The sequence below is a fragment of the Hydra vulgaris genome, chromosome 10 (genome assembly GCF_038396675.1).
Source record: "Hydra vulgaris chromosome 10, alternate assembly HydraT2T_AEP".
NCBI lineage: Eukaryota > Metazoa > Cnidaria > Hydrozoa > Anthoathecata > Hydridae > Hydra > Hydra vulgaris.
The window spans coordinates 27615701-27639658 of NC_088929.1; the positions used below are offsets into that span (position 1 = coordinate 27615701).

The 23958-nt window shown below is 29.1% G+C and overlaps 1 protein-coding gene across 1 annotated transcript in view; it reads left to right on the forward strand.

Annotated features, from left to right (window-relative positions):
* The window catches only part of LOC100208846 (vacuolar protein sorting-associated protein 33A), a 40406-nt gene continuing 16448 nt past the window's right edge, over nucleotides 1-23958 (forward strand). Inside the window, exons 1-7 of the mRNA XM_065807662.1 lie at nucleotides 1-155; nucleotides 256-321; nucleotides 13857-13981; nucleotides 20127-20211; nucleotides 20289-20393; nucleotides 20498-20614; nucleotides 22128-22302. Coding sequence (XP_065663734.1) covers nucleotides 57-155; nucleotides 256-321; nucleotides 13857-13981; nucleotides 20127-20211; nucleotides 20289-20393; nucleotides 20498-20614; nucleotides 22128-22302 — 772 coding nt within the window. The 5' untranslated portion in view covers nucleotides 1-56. The remainder of the gene's footprint in view (nucleotides 156-255; nucleotides 322-13856; nucleotides 13982-20126; nucleotides 20212-20288; nucleotides 20394-20497; nucleotides 20615-22127; nucleotides 22303-23958) is intronic.

Here is a 23958-nt window from a genome sequence, read left to right on the forward strand (position 1 = left end):
TTAAAAACAGTGCTGCAAATCAAAATGATTTTGGTTTAATGATATAGTTTTTTAAAATGTCACACTTGAGGAGTGCTAGAGTTGATTTAGCTCAATTTAGAGAAGCAACACGTCGCAATTTGTTGCTTTGTCTTGATAAATGTATTGGTAGCAAGGTATTGTCTGATTTTTAACTTTTTTTTTTCAAAATTTTCATATTTGTAACACATTTAAAAAAGCTTATTTTTGTTAAGAGTTTTTGGTGTTTATTTTTAGGCAATTATTTGGGATGATAAGCTAACTGGATCTGTTAGTCTTATTGCCGAATACAGTTTACTAAAGGTAACTATATTCAATATTGTTTGATTAAATTCTGCAAGTTTTTAAAATGTTTTAAAATGTGTAGTTGTGAACTCTGCCCTTTGAATTGGTTTTGTCATAAACACACAACTGAAGATATAAAAAATGTAGACATTTTTTATATGTTCATAAAAATTTGTAGCTCAAAAGTTCATAGAAGATTGTAGTAAAGTGGCATAGTAATATAAGTTTTTCTTTCAAAAATTGGAACTAGTTATAACTTAAGGGTATGTTATATCAATAAATCTAGCATCAACAATAAGGTAAAATTAACCCTAAGTATGGGCACCAGCAGGATTTTTTACAAGGGCGGGGGGGGGCAAAATAAAGTTCAACAGTGATATTTCAAAAACTACATAAATGCATCAATTAATCAAGTCATTTTATTAGACCAGTGACAACAGAAAATTAAAGAAAGCATAAAAATAAAAACACAAGAATTAAATCATTGTAATTCAGTAAATAGAAATTGTAGTCATCTGCATTCACTGCCAAACTTATTTACAATTTGTTTCATAAATTCGGATTTTCTGGAGCGTATTTTTTTATGATGCACGCTCAGCATGCAAAGCCCAGACAAACCCTCATTGGACATGATTGATCGTATCTAGTCTTCATGTGCTGCAATCTACTAAATGATCTTTTTACCATACATGTTGTTGTTGGCAGTGTTATTAAAATGAGCAAAGCTTCACGAACTGCAGGGTAGAACACAGTCCTTGGTAGTAAATCTGTGAATTTGTTTATTGTGTTTTGAAAAGATTGAATGGCCCAAAAATCAAACCAAATTACACTATTGAGTTATCAATTTTTTATACTTCATTGACATTTTCTCAATGAACTTTTCACGAGTTAAAGTTCTCATCTTTGCAGGATGAAGTAAACAAAGGTTAAATTGAGCAATGTTATCTTCTGAGAACCGCATATGAAGCGAATCAATGAATCAAGACAAGGGATATACATAGCCTGGCGAAATTCCTTGACATTTGTATCCATTGTTCCACAATTGTTTCGGTATAACTGCCTTGAACATTGCCTTGGTGGTGTTAGTTGAATGCTCAACTTTCCAGACAACTGGCTCACTCTCTTGTAGATATCTGCACTGAGATGCATATTTTCCTTGTTACGGTGTAGATTTATAACCAAGAGCAATTCATGAATGTGCCTCTGTACTTGTGGAAGGTCTAGTTGAATAGCTTGAAGTGCTTGAGTACAGGGTTCCAGGAGAGCTGAGTAAAACGAAATGATCATTAGTCCAAATAAAAAAATTGTTGAGCTGGATGCTAACAACAACTGATGTGCCGATTGACGTGTGTTTCCGTTTGCTTCGTTAGATAACACATCCAACTGGATAAATATTTGGTCAAAATTATCACAAAACACTTGTATGCTCTTATACTTTGCAGTCCATCGAGTCTTGCAGAGAAGAGGAACGTTGGGTATCATTGACCTTCTCTTAGGACTTTCACGGAAAAACGCAATAATTTGCGGAAGTGCACTCAAATTATTTACAACCAAGTTCAGTCTATGTGATGAGTAATGAACAAAAGCCGCCTTTGGATATTTCATTCTGGTTCTTGATTGGACGCCTTTATCCTTTCCTGCCACGGTTGAGCAACCATCATATCCCTGACCTAACAGGTGATATAAATTGAGACCTAATGATAAACACTTGCTTAATATGGCGTTGGAAATTAAAGCTGCAGACTTGTTGTTTAGTGGAACAAATCCAAGGAATTCTTCCCAAATCATTTGCTCTTTTGTTGGGTTGATAAAGCGTATTCCAATGGATAATTGTTCTGTCTCTAAAATATTGACTGTTTCATCAGCTAATACTGAGAATCCAATGAAGTTATTTGCAGTTGACACAATATCATTTACCAGAATCTGTTCAGATATTTTAATCAATTCTTTTTGTGATGTGATGTATATTTTGTATTCTTTGCAGCAGTATCAAGGTGATTTTTTATAATCTTATCACCAGCCTCAATTCGAAAGTTCAATAGCTGATGCATATTTCCTTTACTTCCTTCCTTCCCTCGCAGAGCCAAATCATTTGAAGAGTCCAGGGGGAAAAACGGCAAAGTCACATTTTCAGTTTTTTTAATCTATTGTGCTTGTCTTATAGAAAGTTTTTAAAATTATATCTTAAATAATAATTCAAGATAAAAAAAACATTTTTTACCACTTGAAAAATTAAAATGAAAAAACTAGGTACAATCGAAAAACCGGCAAAGTCCAGTGTTTACAATGAAAAAAACAGCAAACTCTACACGGTCTTCAGCCACCTGATTTTGATATCCAATGATTTATTTCAAAAATTAAATTTACTTTAAAAGATGGCTGATTGTGATGAGCTTGTTGAAGCCACGAGTAAATCGAGAAAAAGAAAATTTAAAGAAAGGTCGTCACAATTTCAGAAAAAGCAGAAACTTTCTGGTCATAAAACTGGTCCCAACTGTAACTGCTTCAGATTTAATTGTTTTGAAGTTATAAATGAGGAAAACAGAGCTTATTTATTAAAATCATTCATTTCAATAACAAGCAAAGAAATGCAAGATTCTTTTCTTGCTGGACTTATATCGGTAAACAACATAAAAAGCAGAAGACCACATAAATATAATGCAAGCAGAGTTAATATTTTTAGCTACCAATATAAATTGTTTGTAAATAATGGTAAATCTAATTTTGTACAAGTGTGTTTCAAAGCCTTTCTTTCTATATTTGGAATAAAAAAGGTAGAGTGGAAACAATAAAAAGAAGTATTTCTACTACAGGTGCAGTGTTTTTTTTAAATTGGAATTTTCGTAGAAGAATAATAATTATAATAGTTAAAAAAGACAACTATGTGTGAAAAATCTTATTTCTAGTATAAAATTTTCATTGATTTTACACTTAATGCAAATTAACAATATAATTTTAGTTGAGCCACCTAATGATATGAGAGGAAAATATTTTACAAGGCTGCATAAGATTCCAGATGATGTACGTTAAAAAATAATAACCCATATTTCATCATTCAGAGGAAGGTAGTCACTATTCTAAGGAGAAAACTAGACGCATTTATTTAGATGAAGAACTGAATATAAATAAAATGTATAGCATGCTTGTTATACTTCATCCAAATGTAAAGATTTGCTTTGAGTCATATAGAACAATATTTAACAATAAGTTTAATATTGCTTTTGGTTACCCTCGAACAAACACATGTGCTATATGTGATGAACTTAAAATCAGAATTGATGTTGCTTCTAAAGATATATGGCTAATGGGTCAAATCATTATATTTCAACCAATGGCTTGTGGGGTACCATCTCTGATTTTCCTGATTTTTACATATCATTATCTAAATGATGTAAATAGGTTAAATGTGCAATTTCAGAGTTCCAAGTGCAACGGTTTAGAAATTATAGCCTTACAAACACTCTCAGGTAGCCCCCCTCGGTTCCTCGAATGGTAAAAATAGACAACTTTAAGGTCTTATAACTTTTTTCTAACTTTCAGCAAGTGGCTCATTTTTTCTAGAACTATTTTATAGATATTTCTGTTTTAAAATTTGTGATTTTCATTAGCTTGTATCATGTTAGAAAAAAACTACAGCCTCCTAAACTTTGGAAAAATTCTGAAAAATGCTAAATAAAGGCAAAATGAAGTTAACCGTAGTATTTTTCTATTCATTAACAAGTCCTTACATGTTAGTTTTCTAATTAGCTACAATGGTCTACAACAAATTGGCAAAATATAAGCAGCTTGTTACATTTTAGAAATCAGTTTTATCCAAAAATATATAGTCCACTTTACTAAAAAGTCCCATTTTCAGCCATTTGGGGATGGCTCGTAAATTTTTCTAACACTTTGTATTGATCTGATATTAACAGCAAATAAGGCCATTAGATCTAACTATATAAAAATGTAAACATCACAAACTTGTCATGTTCACAACAAAAATGGCAGCATTTTTTATTAACCCTATTTTTCAATTATCAGGGCTGAATAGTGTTATTGGAAACCAGTGCCCCTCCAACCTGCTTTCTGGCCCATGTGAGGGATGTAGCCTATCATAAGTCATTTCTTAAAAAAAAAGAGATATGGTTAGTTACTTACTCCCTGATCTGGACTTTATACCGGATAGGAGCACAACTAAAGGGGTAATAACTATATAGAGCCTGCATTATTTTTAATAGGTGACACTCAAAAAAAAATTTAGTTAATCATAAAATTGCGATATAATCTTTAGTATGATGATTTTTTTATAGTTGATTGAATTGCTAATAATTCAAGGCAATAGTAGGACAGTGGGTTCATACATTACTGGCAATATGAAGTATAACAAGACTAATCAAGCCATTACAATATTGATTTAATGTTTTGTTTAAATAAGTTTTTTAACAAAGTATGAGTTTCAATTTTATTAGTTAATTTTAACTATTTATCTAAAAATGCAATGATTCTATATAATATACCCTTTTGCAAATGTAAATATATAAGCATTTATAACTCAAAATAACTTACCTTGATATTTTTCTGTTCAATAAACTTTGCTATTGCAGTTTGTTTCCATTTTTTTCATTACTTAATTTGTATGTGTTTTTAATTGTTGGATCTTATGTATGTATGTATGTATGTATGTATGTATGTATGTATGTATGTATGTATGTATGTATGTATGTATATACCTGCTGACCTTAAGAACTGGAATAAGAAATATTCATTTGCATACAATTTGCACTCACCATAGGTTACAATTTATTAATTACTATTCAGCATACCATAAATCATGTTGTGACCCGTTCTCAATTCATTCAAAGATTGTTAAAGGAAACCTGACAACTGTCACTCTGGAGCATAATCAACTGGACTCTAATTTAATTCCTGGGAAAAAAATATGTTTTGGTTGTGTAAGAAAAATCAAGAATGTTGAAGAAGTTGACAAGAGACATGATCCAGATTACATATCACCTGATAACTCTGTCGAACACAAATTGATACTATAAATCCTTGTCTTGTTAAATTTGGTGTGTCTCCTATTAAAAGATCATCCAGCATGAGTATGCTACAAATAGACAATAAAATAAAAAAGAAAGTTAAGTTGCTAAATGAATCATTGAATGCATCTGAACAAGATGAGCTTTAAATTAGTATGCTCAAAAGTTCCTCTTTAGATTTTATTGTAGAACAGCTTAAACAAAAGTTTCGTAATGAGATCAATATTTCACAAAAAATAAAATTGCTCACTTTAGCTCCAGTCCATTGGACTATTCAGGAAACAATAAATGAATTTAAAACAACACAATATATGGTGAAGCAAGCTAGAGCTTTGCGGGATGTTAAAGGAATCCTTGGTGAGAGATCAACAGACATAAGAAATCCTAAAAAATTGACTACTGAAGTTGTAAATCAAATTGTCAACTTTTATGAGGATGATAGTAACAGCAAGTTATTGCCAGGAACAAAGGATTACATTAGCATAAAGACAGTTGATGGTAGACAGCACATTCAGAAACAACTCATACTATGCAATCTTTCAGAACTTTACCAGAAATGGTTAGAAGAATCAAAATCTAATGGTGTAGTAAAGGTGGGACTGACATCATTTGCTCTTTTAAGGCCACAACATTGTATTGTTGCAGGAAAATCTAGCTCGCACACAGTCTGTGTTTGTATTGACCATCAAAATCCAAATCTTATGGTTAAATCATTAAAAAATGAAATAAAGTCAAAAGATCTGATGGCCTTAGCTGTATGTTCAATAGAAAATAAACCATGTATGTTTCATGAGTGTGAGAAGTGTCCTGGAAAAAAGAGAATTGAAAAAAAGTTAAATGAACTGTTAGGGGATTCAGCAAATGAAACAACTTATAAGCAATGGTTGAAGACTGATAGATGCTCCTTGGAAACTATAGTTAAAAGTCCTGATGAGTTTCTAGAAGAGTTAACAGACAAGTTATATAACCTCACAAAACATCATTATGTCAGCAAATCACAGACATTCTTTTTAAACCAGCTCAAAGAAAACATGAAGCCAAATGAATGTATTATGCAAATGGATTTTGCTGAAAATTTTTCATTTATTATACAAGATGAAGTTCAGTCATCCTATTTTTCCAAAAATCAAGCAACTCTCCATCCATTTGTCATATATGTGCCATCTTTAAATGGAAACCAATCACCAGAAAGCAAATGTTATTGTGTTATATCTGACAATCTAATTCACAATACTGAGACAGTTTTCAGTTATGTTTCCAAAATCATACCAATTCTGAAAGAGGAATATCCACAAGTTCAGAAGATCAATTGTTTCACTGATGGTGCAAGCAGCCAGTATAAAAATAGGTTAAATTTTCATATCATAAAAAATTTTGATAACAATTACCTATTCTAGACAAACTATTTTCAGCCCTTGAAATGATGTTTTTGAAATTAGATACAGAATTGATAATCTTTAACTGAATAGGTTTCTTTCTTATTGTATTTTAGGTTTAATTTGAAAAACCTGTGTTTTCATGAAAAAGACTATGGACTAAAAGCAGACTGGCATTTTTTTGGGACTGCACATGGAAAAAGTGCATGTGATGGAATAGGTGGTACAGTGAAAAAAGTTATTCATAACCTATCCCTTCAAAGGCCAATTGGCAATCAAATTTTGACACCGAGGGACATGTTCTTAGTTGCTAAAGAAAAAATTAAAAACATCAGGTATATATCATGCTATTGTCAAAGTGTATGTACATTTAGGTTATGATATTTTTTCAAATAACTGATGTCTAGTATCCTATATCATAATAGGCATTTAAACAAAAATAATAAAAATAACGTATGAATGTTTAGTTATAAAAAATCAAATAGTATAGAAAAGGATTCCTTAAAACAAGATCTTACTAAATACATATTTGGAAATAAAATTATGATTTATGTTAACTCTTTTTCAGATTTATCTACATTTCTGAAACCGAAACAGCTGCTATTACACATGAAGTGCTTGCTAAACGATTTGAGAATGTTCCTGCCATCAAAGGTACTCGCTCATACCATTATTTCTCACCTCAATCATGCTGTTTAAAAGCTTATGTAACATCAATCAGCAGTACATTTGACTCTTTTCACATGCTGGAAGATACTTGCATTAATACACAAAAATGGATGAATACTGATATCAATATTAATGATTGGGTATTAGTGAATTATTTTGGTGAATTCTTTCCTGGAAAGATAACTGATCTGAAGGTGACACAGTTTGTATTAGCTGTTTACAAAAAGCAGGCAATTATTTCAAGTATCCAACAACCACAGATATCCATTGGTATCCAGTTAGTGACATTATTGCCACGTTACATGACCCTGAGCTCAAAAACACTAGAGGATTTTACTCTTATCTTATTAAAAAAAGGATGAAATGAATTATCATATATAATTGTTTTCAACTACATTATTATGTATTGCCATTATTAAGGGAGAATACAAGAATTTTGTAAAAAAGATAACTATGCTTTTCACATAAACAACAATGCTGGGCTAGAAATGGTTTTTATAGCAATTATATAAAATTTTGTAAAACAAATTACAGATAGTGGGTTACATCCCTCACATGGGCCAGAAAGCAGGTTGGAGGGGCACTGGTTTCCAATAACACTATTCAGCCCTGATAATTGAAAAATAGGGTTAATAAAAAATGCTGCCATTTTTGTTGTGAACATGACAAGTTTGTGATGTTTACATTTTTATATAGTTAGATCTAATGGCCTTATTTGCTGTTAATATCAGATCAATACAAAGTGTTAGAAAAATTTACGAGCCATCCCCAAATGGCTGAAAATGGGACTTTTTAGTAAAGTGGACTATATATTTTTGGATAAAACTGATTTCTAAAATGTAACAAGCTGCTTATATTTTGCCAATTTGTTGTAGACCATTGTAGCTAATTAGAAAACTAACATGTAAGGACTTGTTAATGAATAGAAAAATACTACGGTTAACTTCATTTTGCCTTTATTTAGCATTTTTCAGAATTTTTCCAAAGTTTAGGAGGCTGTAGTTTTTTTCTAACATGATACAAGCTAATGAAAATCACAAATTTTAAAACAGAAATATCTATAAAATAGTTCTAGAAAAAATGAGCCACTTGCTGAAAGTTAGAAAAAAGTTATAAGACCTTAAAGTTGTCTATTTTTACCATTCGAGGAACCGAGGGGGGCTACCTGAGAGTGTTTGTAAGGCTATAATTTCTAAACCGTTGCACTTGGAACTCTGAAATTGCACATTTAACCTATTTACATCATTTAGATAATGATATGTAAAAATCAGGAAAATCAGAGATGGTACCCCACAAAGTTTTCTTGAAATTGGTTGAAATATAATGATCTGACCCTAATACCGAAGCACAAGAATTAAAAATTACACTTAAAAATTTTGAATTTGAAAGAGATTTGCACCAAAAAAAGGCTGAAACTTTTTATAGAAGAAAAAGAGAGTCTAGACTGAAAGCGCTGCGAGAGCAAAACTATGAAGCCATTGCATTTTTTTTTTTTTTTTTTTTTTTTTTTAGATTATTCACCTCCCCAAGGCCCGAGGGGGGCCACTACATTCGAGGAGGCTACTCATTTTTATTTTTTTTTTTTTTTTTTTTAATTTTTTTATTTGTTATTCGTGGTACAACCCTCTCTCAACTCTTTAACTCCGAAACACGAACCTTTCCGAGCAAGGCCGCTGCGCGGAGAAACTAAGTTGATTTAACTAGTTGATTTAACTAAGCTAATTTAACTATCAAAAAAATTTAAACGTGCCAAATAACTCTAATAATAATTTTTATTATAAGAGAAAACTTTTATTTTTCTTGTTCAACATTCATTTATTGGCTAATAAAGATGTTTTTATCTATAGTTATGACGAAACTGTTGCCAAAAAGGGTTCAGATGAAGTGACATCAATGCTATATAATTTTTTTATGCATCATTTAAGCCTATTAGTCAAAAACATAGATTTATTCTGTGATTCTTGTGCTGGGCAAAATAAAAACTATACAGTCTTTAGGTTTTTGGATTATATGATTCAGCATAAGAAAAGATTTAACTCCATTAAAATTACCTTTCCTGAAAGGGGTCATTCCTACATGGAATGTGACAAAGATATGGGTCTCATTAGGTTCAAATCCATTTCATGAATTTGAACCTAAGCAGGATATGTTTAAAAATATGACTCATTTCTTGAATCCTCTTTATAAATCTGCGTGTCCTGTAGCTACAAGACCACTTTGAGAAGTGTTTTTTTCTGTTAACTCTCCTGGAATAATGTCTTACAGAGATTGTTGAAATGGTGAATATTTAAAATCATTTATTTGTCAAAATGTAAGAAGAAAAAGAAAACTGGCAATATTAGAAAACCCTTTAAACTTGTATTGTGAAAGACTGTATATCAATAGCTAAATATAAAGATCTTCAGGTACTTAAAAAGTTTACAAACAAACATGGTTTTTTTGAATCACTACCATATGATGACAACACGGATGAAGATGATGAATATATATGAAAATAACTTTTTTTTTAAATTCTTTTATTTAAAAAAAAATCTTGTTTTTGTACTTTATTGTGAAAGTCTTTTGAAATTAAATTTTAGCGTGTTTAATAACATGAGCAATTAAAATTCTAAATATTGTAATATTAAATCTTAAATTAAGTAAGGATGATGCACACGTTATAAATCCAGCAGAATTTAGATCAATAAAGCTCCAAATTGCAAACAATATATAATTATATATTTAGCATTCAAAATCTCCTATAATCTTTGATATTTTTTAATTAAATTATTAATTTTGATAAAAAGAAGATAGTAATAAATTTTTTTTTTTTTTTATGATATTGTTAATAAATTTGAAAGAAAAAGTTAGAAGAAACGTTTTCCAATGGAAAAAACGGCATAGTCTGTGAATTAAATATTACTTACTTTAAATATTAAGTGATAAAACTTGTATTTTTCAGGTCGAAATAAATATTTCTTGATTTTACCTTCATAAAATAGGTAATAATGTGGAATTATTATGAAAGAGTCACTTTGTTGTAAAATTATTATTAAAAAACGGTTTTAAAACTTAAAAATTGATTATCTCAAAACTAATAAAATGTGACTTTGCCGTTTTTTTCCCTGGACTCTTCATTTGTTCCACACAACAAAATCGTTGAAAGGATAAAAAAGAGTCTGTTTGCTTCAAGAATGCGTTTTATAGAACCATCAAGCTGACATACAGTTTCCATGTTTGGATTTCTTCTCACTGCCATTAAGTTTTCAGCATCTTGTTGAGAACACATATGTCATGACAATGACATGTGATTTTGAGCACATTCGTTAAAATCCTTATCTTTTCTAAAGGCTGTAGTTATAAATGCGCCTTGAAAACCTCAATGTACTTTTTGTGGGAAAAGAATGCAATATATTCAAACAGCACCTTTTAGTTTTAAAGAATATGCCAGCCAAGGAGCATATTGAACCAACGCATGTCTAAACAGTCGCTTTCCGGCTCATGTTTTGGCACATCTTTTTTGAAATCATAAGTTTCATGGGGCTTGAATGGTTCAGTTAGTATATGATACTTGAGATGATCATTTATTCTACCTGTTGCCTGAATATAAAGTCCAACATCGAAAACTGAGTTATCGTTATCATTTTTACATTCTGATGATTTATCTGCAATTATAATTTCTGATATTTTCTGCATGTTTCCGTTGCTTGCATCAACATCTTGTTGCTGTCTTGCATCAAAATGGCTTTCACTTGGTGCCACTACCGGTTGAGGATGAGTAGAGTGTTCCTGTGATTTTTCGGAATCAACTGTAGTTGCAACACGTTTAAAATTGAAGTAATCCAAAATATTACTACTTTGTCGCTTTTTGGACATTTTTTTCAGTATTTTGAAAAAAAAAAATTGTAAAAACGTAAATTTAGAACAGTCCACAAAAGTAAATAAAGTGAAGAAACTTTTTTTCGAAAATTTTTTTATTATATCAATCATGTATATTTCTGAATAAAGATTTTACATTCATGGTTGTTTACAATTAGTTAAAAAACTAATATGAAGTAAACACCTAATAATGCTAAATTATATAATAATATAATGATTAGTTAAAAAACATTAAATGATTTATTAAATACAAATTAGACACATTCCAAAAAACAAAACAAAAATTAAAATAGGGGAGACCGGGGCTAGTTGGCTCGGTTTTTACTCTATGAGCTCTGTAGGCCTAACAGTATATTTTTTTGAAAGTATTAAAATGTAGTCTTAAAGAGTATGAGTTTACAAAAAAAATTTCTTGGGGCCTTTACAGGCCCTCAAAAAAAAATTTGCGCCAACTTGCCCTACCACAGAGTAAGTTGGCGCAAACTCTAAAAATGATTATAAATGCACTATTAAGTGCAAAATTAATAGAAATTTTTTTAATACTAATTTTAGCAACAATTTATCCCAAAATTTAATATTACTTTTAGCTGCTACCAAATATTAGTCCGTATAAAAGCCAAAACAGTTGCCCACTTTTTATCTGCGATTAAAAAAAAAAATTTTAACTTTTAAATTTTTTTGTAAGAATAAATTTTTTCAATATTATTAAAAATTAAAAAAATAATAATAATAATTTTATAAAAATATATATTTTTTTATAGTAAATGCTATGAGCCAACTTACCCTGTGAAAATTTTGCCAACTTACCCCGAAAGCTTTTTCTTCAAACTTTGAAAAAAAAGTCTGACTGGATATAGTAAACCAATTGTGACTGGAACTTTTACAATAATTTTTTTTCATACGACTAACTATTTTCTTTGTAAAGAAAAAAAAAAGGAAGCAATGTTCTAAAAGTTTTTGTCCAAAAAACGCATAAATTTTAATATCTCCCGTGTGCATGCACAAATCCTGACAATACTACAGTGAATGATGAAATGGTCAATAAGGAAGTTTCTGTGTAATTTTTGTCACTTTCTGATGAAAGGCTCTGAAGATAAACGCAGTTTGTCAACTTACCCCTGCGGCCAACTAGCCCCTACAGCAGGTTAATTCAAGTTAATCAAACTAAATATATTTAATTATAATAATCAACAATTAGCTAGCAAAAAACACAAGGTAATAGTATTAATAAAATAAATATAACACAATAAATTGGAAAAAAATAAATAGAAATACAATACAAGCGAGAAACATTTTGCCAACAAACAAAAAAATAACAACATAAAATAGTAAATGAAACTGACACATTAAAAAATAATTTAAAAAATTTGATCACTGTATCCAATTCTTTCTTCGTTAGTTCGAAGTTTATTTTTTTGCATAAGAACTTTGTTATTATAATTCGATTTCTTTTTTATTATTATTATTATTTCCTTTATTTTCCTTTTTTTTCTTCCTCTCTTCTTTTTGGTTTCTATACTTCTCCTTTATCTATTGTTTTTTTCTATTTATTTCTTTTTTTATTTTTCTATGATCTATTTCTATCTTTTTTTTTTTAAAACTTTCATTAAAAACATCTTTTTTTTGAAATATAAAAAATGCCTTTATAAAAAAACTTCCGTCATCGTGGAAGTCATTGCATTTGATAGTAATATTTCATTTAAATTCTAGTCATTTACATTATGGTGAGTAAACTATAAATGAGTTAAATTGATGAGATATCGAAATAAAATCTTTTAACAGTTAAAAGAAATTTTTTGAATATTAAAATTTGTTATTTTGCATTTCCAGGGGGGGGGCAACTGCCCCTCCTTGCCCTTGCCTGCCGGCGCCCATAACCTTAAGGTTACTTATGTTCTTCAATAGAGTTTAATTAAGTTAATAAAACTTTAACCCTAGGTTAAGGTTTCTTAAAGATCTTTTTTTATATATATCAAAATGCTCTTAAGTATGTAATTTCTATGTTATTAGTATTTTTTATATAAAAAAACAAACAAAAAAAATACCATGTAAAAATTAGGTTTACTAGATTATCTTGTTTACCTGCCAGAGCAGGTGATAATATCTCTGTTAATTAGAATCTCATATCGACACTAAATTCTTTATTTGTAACTCACAAAGGTTGCAAGTAATAAGTTACAAAAGTTGAAATTAAGTCTTGACATGAAAGCAATCAGTCTTGACATGAAAGCAATCAGTCTTGACATGAAAGTAATCAGTCTTGACATGAAAATAATTAGTCTTGACATGAAAGTAATCAGTCTTGACATAAAGTAATCAGTCTTGACATGAGTTATATTGAGCTTGTTGTAAAGCTGCTATAATAAATAATATTATTTTATATATATCACGATCATATTTCATGCACTATTTTTCTCAATAGTTTTATGTATCAAACTTCATTCTTCAGAATTGCAGGCTAAATCAAATGATTTGAATTGATTGTTTTGAAATAGACACATAGGTGTGAAATTCTAACCATTCTGGTTAACTATGGAAGACTATGTTTTTTATTGTGATTAATTTTTGTGATGAATTTCAAATTGTTTAAATAATTTTTAAAAATTTATTTTGAAGTTGTTTGCTTTAGGAACATGAAGTTGGAAAAATGTTTACACTGGCTAAAGGTAAATTGCCCAATTGCGAAGAACATCATTTGGTTTATTTCGTCCGACCAAAGCTTGAAACTATGAAAATTATTGCTGAAAACATCAAGTAAATGTTTATATAAAACACTTCACTAAATTTTATTTGTAGTTTAAGTTATTGCTAATAACACTAAATAAATGTTTACACAAAACACTTAGCTGAATTTTATTTTTTGTTAAAGTTATTATTACAGTAGTTTTTTTTTTTACTGGTGTGTTTTAAGCTTAAAGTTGTTGCTGAAAATAATTGTATTTTTGTGGATATAAATTGTTGTTTTACTTTAAGAGTTGGCTTTCCAGAGATTAAAACAGTTGATAGATATTGGCATCACTTTAGTATGAGTGGCATTTCTTCTAATGATAAAAATCAACGTGCCAGATAAAATATCTTATGTTTGGTTGTTCTTTAGGCTTTTACACAAATCAGAAAGGGATATTTTAACATGATAAAAAGATTATATCAGATGTTTATTTTGTAATGGACTAAGTATATGCTTTTATGATAGTGAATGATAGAATAGTGTAAGTTAATTGGAATAGACTTAAAGTAGAAGACTCAGTAAGAATATTTACATTTATAAATATAAGAATATAAACATTCAATAAACAATCAAGTTTTGTTTAAGTTTGATTTTTCACATTAGCAAATAGTGCCATTTTAAAGATAAGATTGTTGAGTAAGAAAGGTCACTAATGTAGATGTGAAGTAATGTGGTACTAGAGATGGAACTTTTTGGTATCCTAGAAATTATTTGAAATGAAAAAAAGTTTTTCATTTCTAATAATTTCTGAAAATCATTTTGAGAAATGTTATTATAGTTGATTATAATAAATTTATGACAAATAATTGAACTGATTTGTGCAGTACTACCAGGCGGATTTTTGGAATCAAACTTTGATTCCAAAATTGGAATCAAACTTTGGATTCAAATATTTTTTGCTTACTAAGTAAGTATTTTACCACTACAATATTATCAGCTTTACATTATATTTGGACTAAGACTTCTTAGGATACTAATTCCCATATGGACAAAGCAGATTAACTTGTTATTGTAGTTAGACCTGTTCCAGCAGCCAATCCAATTTTGATCCTCTGTCACATGTTCTAAGCTCTTTTTTAAAAATACTGAGGTTCTTGCCACTTTTATTTGTTTTATTTTTTGACTAGAAAAAATAAAAGAGTTTAGTGCATAGTAATAATATGTATTGAAAACCAAGTGAACATCAAAAGTTTTTATGGTTTGACTAAAAGATTGACCAAAAACCTTGATTAGTATTATAATAATAAGTTTAATAGAGGTGCCCAGCTTCCAATCTGAGCATCTCAATCTGGGCACCTCAAATCTCAATCTGACCACCTCATGGTGGTCAGATTGAGATCAAAATTTATCAAGAAATATGAAATTTCATCAATAATGTGGTTAATATGACATATTGTAATACCGTGTACAGTTTACAAACTCCCCAAAATTGATTATACTGTTTGATGAATTTTTAAATATAAGTATCAATTTTTATCTTGTCTAAGGTAATGCTGTTGCTTCTTGTTTGTTAAAAAATAGTGTTTCATAACAGTATACATCAAATTATAGATATTAATAAGTATGAAAATAAGATTATATAATTTGTTCATTATCACATACCAGTTTGAAATGGTTGGAAGCACTGACATTATTTTTTGACGGTGATACCCTCAAAACATGTGAATAAAATTAAGTTGATTTTATTTAAGCTAAACTCCAATATAAAAATATTAGGTTAATATTAGTATTATAATATTAGGTTGTTTATTTTGTCGATCTTTCCATGTCGATCTTTGCATGTCTTGCATTATCTGTAGCTAGTGAGACATTTTGACAGCGATACCCTTAACTTGATAAAAAAGAATTGGTTTTCATTATTATGAATAAAAGCTTAACTCTAATAGACTTTATTATCTAATAGATTTTATGATGCCTTTTTCCTAATTTTAATTTTAATTTTTTCAGCTAAATGTTTGTTGTACATAACACATTCTGAACCTATTTCACCGGTTATGGAGAAAATAATTTTATCTGAGACTTTCAAAGGCAATCAAGGGCAAATTTAATGACTTCAATGTATTCAAAAACCAAATAATTTTAGATGAATAAAGTGTTTATACACCATAAAACACTAGGAGTGGTCTTGTTGTTTTATGGTGTAAAAAACACTTTTTCAAAGTTTTTAAATTATCCAATGTATCCAATGTATTAACTTTGTTGCATATAAAATTACTTGATCACATAAAGACTTATATTAAAGTTGTAAAGTTTTATAAAATGTTTTTTTTGTTTGTTTTTTTTACATTTTTTATTATCTATCTACACGCAGTTTGAAAATTCTGAAAGTAATACTAATGTAATGCCCCAAAAAAGATACTTTAAGATGTGATTCTAGGCACATGTAGAGATCCATGGCAAGTGATTTTGAAATCTTTCCAAATCCATGAAACTTTTTTCACTTTTAGTTTTTTTCCACTTTTTTTTAATTTTCGCCTATGATAGGTTAGGTTTTTCAACAAATTTAGGTTAAAAATTTTGTCCCACAAAAAAAAGTTATAAAATAACAAATCCGTAGTAACTCTTTGCAAAACTTTTTTATTTTATGCAAATTTCTGCTGTGAGCAATAGTTGAAAAGATATTTTTGAAATTGAAAGTGTTTTATCAGTTTTCTTTTTAAAAAACGATAAAAATACAAAATCAAAATGCCAAATTCAGCAAAAACACATCTAGTTTGCATAAGGACTGTCTGTATCATTTGCATGAGAAAAGCTGACAGAACTTACAGAAAGCCTCTTGACAAGCATTAAACAAGTTCTACTAAAGGATGTTAACTTCAAAGATGACAGAGTTCCTTTGGCAATCTGTGACAACTGTAGAATTCAACTTGGAAAACTGGAAAAAGAACAAATAAAGACTGTTCCTCAGCTTTTCAATTTTGAATCAATTTTGATAAAGCCACCAACAAGACTGACTACAACATGTGACTGCTTAATCTGTCAAATTGAAAAACTGAAAGCCTATGAAAAACATCCTTTGAGCAACCCTAAGAGTATGGCAGGTAAAACTGATGAAGCACCTAAGTAGTGTTGTGTAAATTGCTTGTCAGTTCTTGTAAGAGGCTTCCACATCAGTGCACTCCTGGATCTTGCCATGAAAATTTGAGGATGATGGCTAAATCTGATCCTATTGGAGCAGAACAAGTGGCATCAACAGTTGTGGCAGGCAAGGATTCTTGTCCATTGGTACTATTCGACTTATTATCTAATAGATTTTTTTCAGCCAAGAGGAAAACCTTTACTATTAAGAAGAGGTAAATTTTAAACTATGTAGTATGTAAAAGGTTTTATCTAATATTATGGTATTACCTAAAAGTTGATCTTTTAAACAGGAGCTTCAGCTCCACGACAACTGTTCAAGGAACCCCTGACAACACAAAGCATGTTGCAAAAATGTTGCAAAGCACATTATAGGTCTTTCCAACAATGGGGTGAGAGTTAAGATCTGCTTTGAACCTTTTGAGTCCAGTCAGAATTTTGGGACCTAACATTCAACAGAAATTTGCTCAGGCAGGTCAAAAGCTCAATGATTGTTTTACAGTCACAAGTATTCAGCTCAGTGATAGCAATACCACAAGTCAAGTTGTTCACTGTTGGGATCTCAACAAACTCATTGAAATATTCATGTCAGCAAGAAAAATGTCTGACTCTACTGTTGTGAAACTTGGCATAGATGGAGGAGCAAATTTTCTAAAAGTAAGCCTCATTATGGTTCAAGATGAAGATGAGCCTCATAGCCCACTACAGAAAACTGCCAGATTGATGGCACCTTCATCAGCAAAAATTACCATTGTCGAGCAACAAATGCTGGTAGCAATTTCACAAGATACTCCTGAGACCTATGCCAATGTCAAGCCTGCATCAAAATTCAAGAAAAGTATGCCAATAATTCCCTAGTTGTCTCATGTAATATGAAGCTTGCCAATATAATGTGTGACATACAATTTCATAGCAGTAGGCACCCTTACTGTTGGTGGGACATTGTCATCAAATCTCCTTAACTGTGGAAGCCTGAGAACTTTTAGTGGCATAAGAAGTAAGCAAAAAGAGTTTGTCAGCTCAGGTAGCAATTTAAGAAAATAAAATGTCTTCCAAAATGTGGTGCATCTTTTACTGTTGGAGTTTCTGGACCAAATACTTATTTTAGAAGCTATTCCACCAATGAAGCTACATTTGTTGCTAAGTGTTGTGAATCATCTAGTGAAACATCCGATTGATCTTTGGCCTGGTGCAAAGGAATGGCGTTGTATATTCCACTTCAGCCATACCATGGTGGTTATTTCAACAGCAATGATTATATGAAGCTTTTGAGAGGTTTGGGCAAGTTGCATCAGCTTGCTGATACTGCCAATTTCAATCAGGCCATTCCCTTCATTTAAACATTGTCTCATTTTGGAGATGTGGTTACTGTATGCTTTAGCACCCAGCTGGATCCAGACCAAAGTCTGGATCCAGCTGGGTGAGATCAAAAAATTGAGTCAAAAATTATGAAATTCAGAGACAGCTACATCAAACTCCTAATTTCCATCACATTAAAAGTACATGCTGTTTTTCATCATGTGTCACAATTCATCAAAATAAAAAAGACAGGACTTGGTCTCTTCAGTGAACAAGCAACAGAAGCTCTACACTCAAACTTCAAAACTCACTGGGAGAGATACAAAAGAGATATTAAGCATCTGGACTAATCACAAAAACTTTTGAGATGTATTATTGATTATAAAAGTTAGAAGGTTTAAGAATAACTCCAGAACTGTTTGAGAATGTGTTTACTAGTCATTTTTGTTGTTTTTTGTAAGTCATGTGTGATATATTAAACAATATTTGTCATATATTTAGAGAAAATAAAGTTAGAAAATAAAATTTTAAGAGTTGTACACCTGTTTTTAATCTATCATAAATAACTTAACTTTGGTATGTTTTTATTCATTTTTAATAAAAATACTTATTATTTTTTAAGGTCTAAGGACCCATTATTAATTTATTTTGTGCGACAAAGTTTTGACCCTCATTTTGTGGAAAAAATAAAACCTATCACAGGCAAAAATTAAAAAAAGGTGGAAAAACTAAAAGTGAAAAAAGTCTCACAAGGGGTTTGGAAAGATTTCATAACCACTTGCTATGGATCTCTGCATGTGTCTAGAATCACCTCATAAAATTTTTTTTTGTTGGGGTATTTAATTAGTATTATTTTCAGAATGTTCAAACTGTGTGCATGTAAAATGTTTTCAAAGGAAAAACTATTTCAACTTTTCCGCTTGTGACACATGCTTAATTTTGTACACGAACATGTAAATATAATTTCAAATAAAAATTACAAACAAGTAAAAATTATCAGCTTTTAAAAAATAAATCAGTTTATAATAAGTAATACGTGTAGGTTACTGTTTCATGTGTGTTGTTTTGTTTTAAGGTGTAAACACTGAGCTGTTAAATATTACTTTTATTGCAACAATTTTCAAAATACTGTTGTTTTTTTTAATACATTCACTTGTTTGTTTTATACATTCACTTGTTTGTTTTATACGTTCACTTGTTTGTTTTATACGTTCACTTGTTTGTTTTATACATTCACTTGTTTGTTTTATACATTCACTTGTTTGTTTTATACATTCACTTGTTTGTTTTATACGTTCACTTGTTTGTTTTATACGTTCACTTGTTTGTTTTATACATTCACTTGTTTGTTTTATACATTCACTTGTTTGTTTTATACATTCACTTGTTTGTTTTATACATTCACTTGTTTGTTTTATACATTCACTTGTTTGTTTTATACATTCACTTGTTTGTTTTATACATTCACTTGTTTGTTTTATACATTCACTTGTTTGTTTTATACGTTCACTTGTTTGTTTTATACGTTCACTTGTTTGTTTTATACGTTCACTTGTTTGTTTTATACGTTCACTTGTTTGTTTTATACGTTCACTTGTTTGTTTTATACGTTCACTTGTTTGTTTTATACGTTCACTTGTTTGTTTTATACGTTCACTTGTTTGTTTTATACATTCACTTGTTTGTTTTATACGTTCACTTGTTTGTTTTATACATTCACTTGTTTGTTTTATACGTTCACTTGTTTGTTTTATACATTCACTTGTTTGTTTTATACATTCACTTGTTTGTTAGAGAAGAAAGAGCAAAAGGATCTTTAAAAGAATTTCACATTTTTTTTGTTCCGAACAAGAGCACGCTTTGTGAGAATAAATTAAAAGTATGGTTCATAATGTTTATTTTATTATTTTGTACATTATTTAGAAATTTATAATGTTTAATATTAATTACTTTTAGGATCTTAATATTTATGGAGATTTCTCCACAATAGATAAATTTGATATAAGTTTAATTCCATTCGAAAACGATGTGTTATCACTAGAACAGGATAAAGCATTTTATGTGAGATTTTTTGCATTAATTTATTGCATTAATTACTAAATGCTATGCTGGTTTATTTTATCTAAAAAATTTTAATTTATTTGGTATAAAGTATTTTTTTATAGGAATGTTATGTGGAAAATGATTTCACCACTTTGCATCAAGTTGCAAATTCCTTAATGACACTTCAAGCATTGTATGGTGTGATCCCACATATACTTGGAAAAGGAGAAATGTCAGCTGTGAGTTATTTACACTTTGATAATAATCTAGCTGGAAAAACAAATGAGAGTGCTCTTTAGGTGAAAAGCATTTTCTTCAAAATAACTCGTGATAAAATTAACAATTTTTTTTTGAGAGTTTTGATATTTTATTCATTCTTTATCTTTTGTTAGGAAGTCTGGTTTGCAAAAATAAAGTGAGCATAATATATTATTAGTACTGTGCTATGTGTGACTGTACCAATCCTTGTACCCAATAGAAGATCATTATCCATATAATTTAGTTCAAGAAACAAAAAGCCATTTAAATTTAAAACTGCAGTAGAATGATTTTGATCCTTAAAACAAACATAAAATAAAAACAGACAATGACATAATATCCTGTGTTTAATTACAAAAATAGGAATTTTAATTTATTCCTTCATTGAAAAACCATTTTGCTCTTATGTAATAAGTTACCTTTTTTATGCAAAATTTTATTTTATGCTTTTCAATAAAACCTAATTTGCATTTTTCTAGTTTTTTACCATGTTTTACTATTTTTAGTTAACAAAGTTTATTATTTCAATTTCTTTAAATAATAAAATGTTGTTTCATTATTTTTTGATTTTAAAGTATTTAGTATGGCTACTAATTCCTAAATAAAACTTTTATCTCTAGTATAGCTACAATTTTTTTGGTTGAAAAGCAAATAACTATGTCAAACATAATCATGTATTAGAAAAGTATTAAAAACAAAAAATCTTTTTAAAAATGTCTTTCAAAAAACATTGTGAGCTGGAGTTATTAAGAGGATCAAGTATCACAAAGTAAATGTGAGAGGATTGATTTTTTTTTTAAGAATTTATTTTATTCTTGTTTTTTTAATTTTGAAGCACAAAAGTACTTTTGGTAAATTGATTTGAATTGAATTTTTTTTCTACCTGAATTAAGGTTGATTTAAATTGATTATTTCAAGTTCTAATATATTACTGCATTTATCTACAAATATTGCTCACTGCTCACTGAATTTTGTAGAGACATCATCAATGCAGTTTATTGGTTCACTTCACTTTTCTTCTCAAAATAAGAAAAAAAAATTTATGTAAACATTTGCTAAAAACAGATGCAACAGGTACCACTGAATTTACTGGTTTGATAAAATCATTTAATAAACGCAAATATTTAGTTTCACATTTTTTTAGATGTATGTAGAATTCGTAGATAGAAGTAACAATAAAGTTGATTTTTAGAGAAAAACCATTGTAAATCTGAGCGCTTTGAAGAGTTTAAGCAATTTTTGCTGTTATTTTGCCATTTTCAAAAACATGGTTATATAATCAAAACCATCATAATTTTTTCTATATTCTCAATTATTATCTTTTAAATATTTGGTATTACACTTTTTATTTCTTTATATACTTTTCCTGCTTTTTTTTTTAACTTTATCCTCTTAATAAATAATATATAAAAAAATTTACATATAATAAAAAAATCTTATGATATAACAATAATTTTTCTTAGTTTGTTAAGTAAAACTGATGAGATTTTTTAGAAAGTTACTGAAATAATGTTGCGCAAGCGTAAAGAAATGGTGGACAATGAATCTCATATAACACCACTTATTGATACACTATTACTTATTGACCGTAGCATTGATTTGATTACACCATTGCTATCACAACTTGTATATGAAGGGCTTATTGATGAAATTTTCAAAATTGAAAATAGTAAGTGCTTTATGAATTGTTATCTTTTATTTAAAATTGTGTTAAAATGATATTATAATTAATGACACAATTAAAATAACCTAATAATTAATAATACACCAAATGAAATAATATTGTAATTAGTAATGCAGATTTGCCAGCTGACGTTTGTTTTGATAAGTAGGGTCATGACCCACCTGAGTAACTTATATCAGAAGTGTCATATACTTTTGATATTTAGGAAATGTAATTTTAGGCTTCATTACAGTCGAGCAACTTAATGTTTAAAAAGGGTAATATATTTCTGTAAAAGATGTATTAATTGATGTATAAATTATTTAATTGATGTATAGATTATTTAATTGATGTATAGATTTCTTAATTAATGTCAGGACCCTATTCTTGACCCTTTTCAACAGCGTTGAACGTATTTGGGAGAGTTTTGAGCACCATCCGAATTCAGAAGTTAAAATTTAGAACTTTTTATTAATTTTTTTTATTAGTAAATATTGTTTATTTGCAAAAAAATGCCTTTATTCAGCAATGTTTTCATCGATGTATTCTTATGGCACACATCAGCACAGGGGGTATTATTGTAAAAAAAATTTTCCTAGAATATAAGTTGGATGTCCAATATGTATATATCAATTAAGTACATGATGTAAAATAAGTAATACATTATATCTTAACTGATGATCTTAATTATTAATTATAAATCAATGAAGCATTAATACTTACTTTGTTTTATTAGCGAAAGATTTAATATTTATGCAATCAGGCTTGTTGCAAAATATTTTTTATTTGATCTCATTTATTTTTTATTACATTTATTTATTTTGTTATATTTTTTATTTTAGTATGATAATGTAAAATACAAAATAAATAAAGTTAAATACAGAAGTTTGTTCCAAATAGCAGCATCGTTATCAAAAAAAGTGTTCCTATGAAGTCAAGAAGTTAGTTACAGAATTATTTTCTATTTCTACTATTTCCTCCGGAAATACAATATGCAGTTAAGTTTAGGATTAGCATTGGTTAGCAAGGTTAGTAAATTGTTGCAAGGTTAGTAAATTATTTCAAAGTTAGTAGAGGTTCATGTAGAATATATTGTTGCAAAGTACTTTAGTAAGGTTGTTGCATTCTTGGTTAGAAATTGTCTGGCAATACAATACAAATACATAGCATTAAGAAAAAGAAAGCAAAGAGTTAAAAATTAAAAACAAAAACTAAAGGAGAGCAATTTTAGTAAAGCAAGTTGTTTCTCAGTCTTAATTTTTTTTGCAACACTTAAAAGGAGTTTACAACTATGTTGCAGAAATGATTACTAGTAATGATCATTATTATCTTTGCCTATTTCCATCATAGAAGAACTGATATTTTCAATTAAAAATGCATTGAAAGTTTTGTTTTTTAAACCATGTATGACAACGTTAATTTAAAAAAATTTCATGACGCTTATCCATTTAGTTTTTATCTGATGGTTAAGCCACTACCATTTGTAATGGCTTATTATTATAATTATTTTTTATTGGTTAATCAATAAAAAATCAACAGTTTTTTAAGTCAGCTCAATATATCTCATATTGCCAAAAGTATTAGTGAAGAAATTCAAAATTTCATTTATAGTTTTTTAATTCTTCAAAAGTGTATTTAGTTGTTATTCATGCTGTTAATATA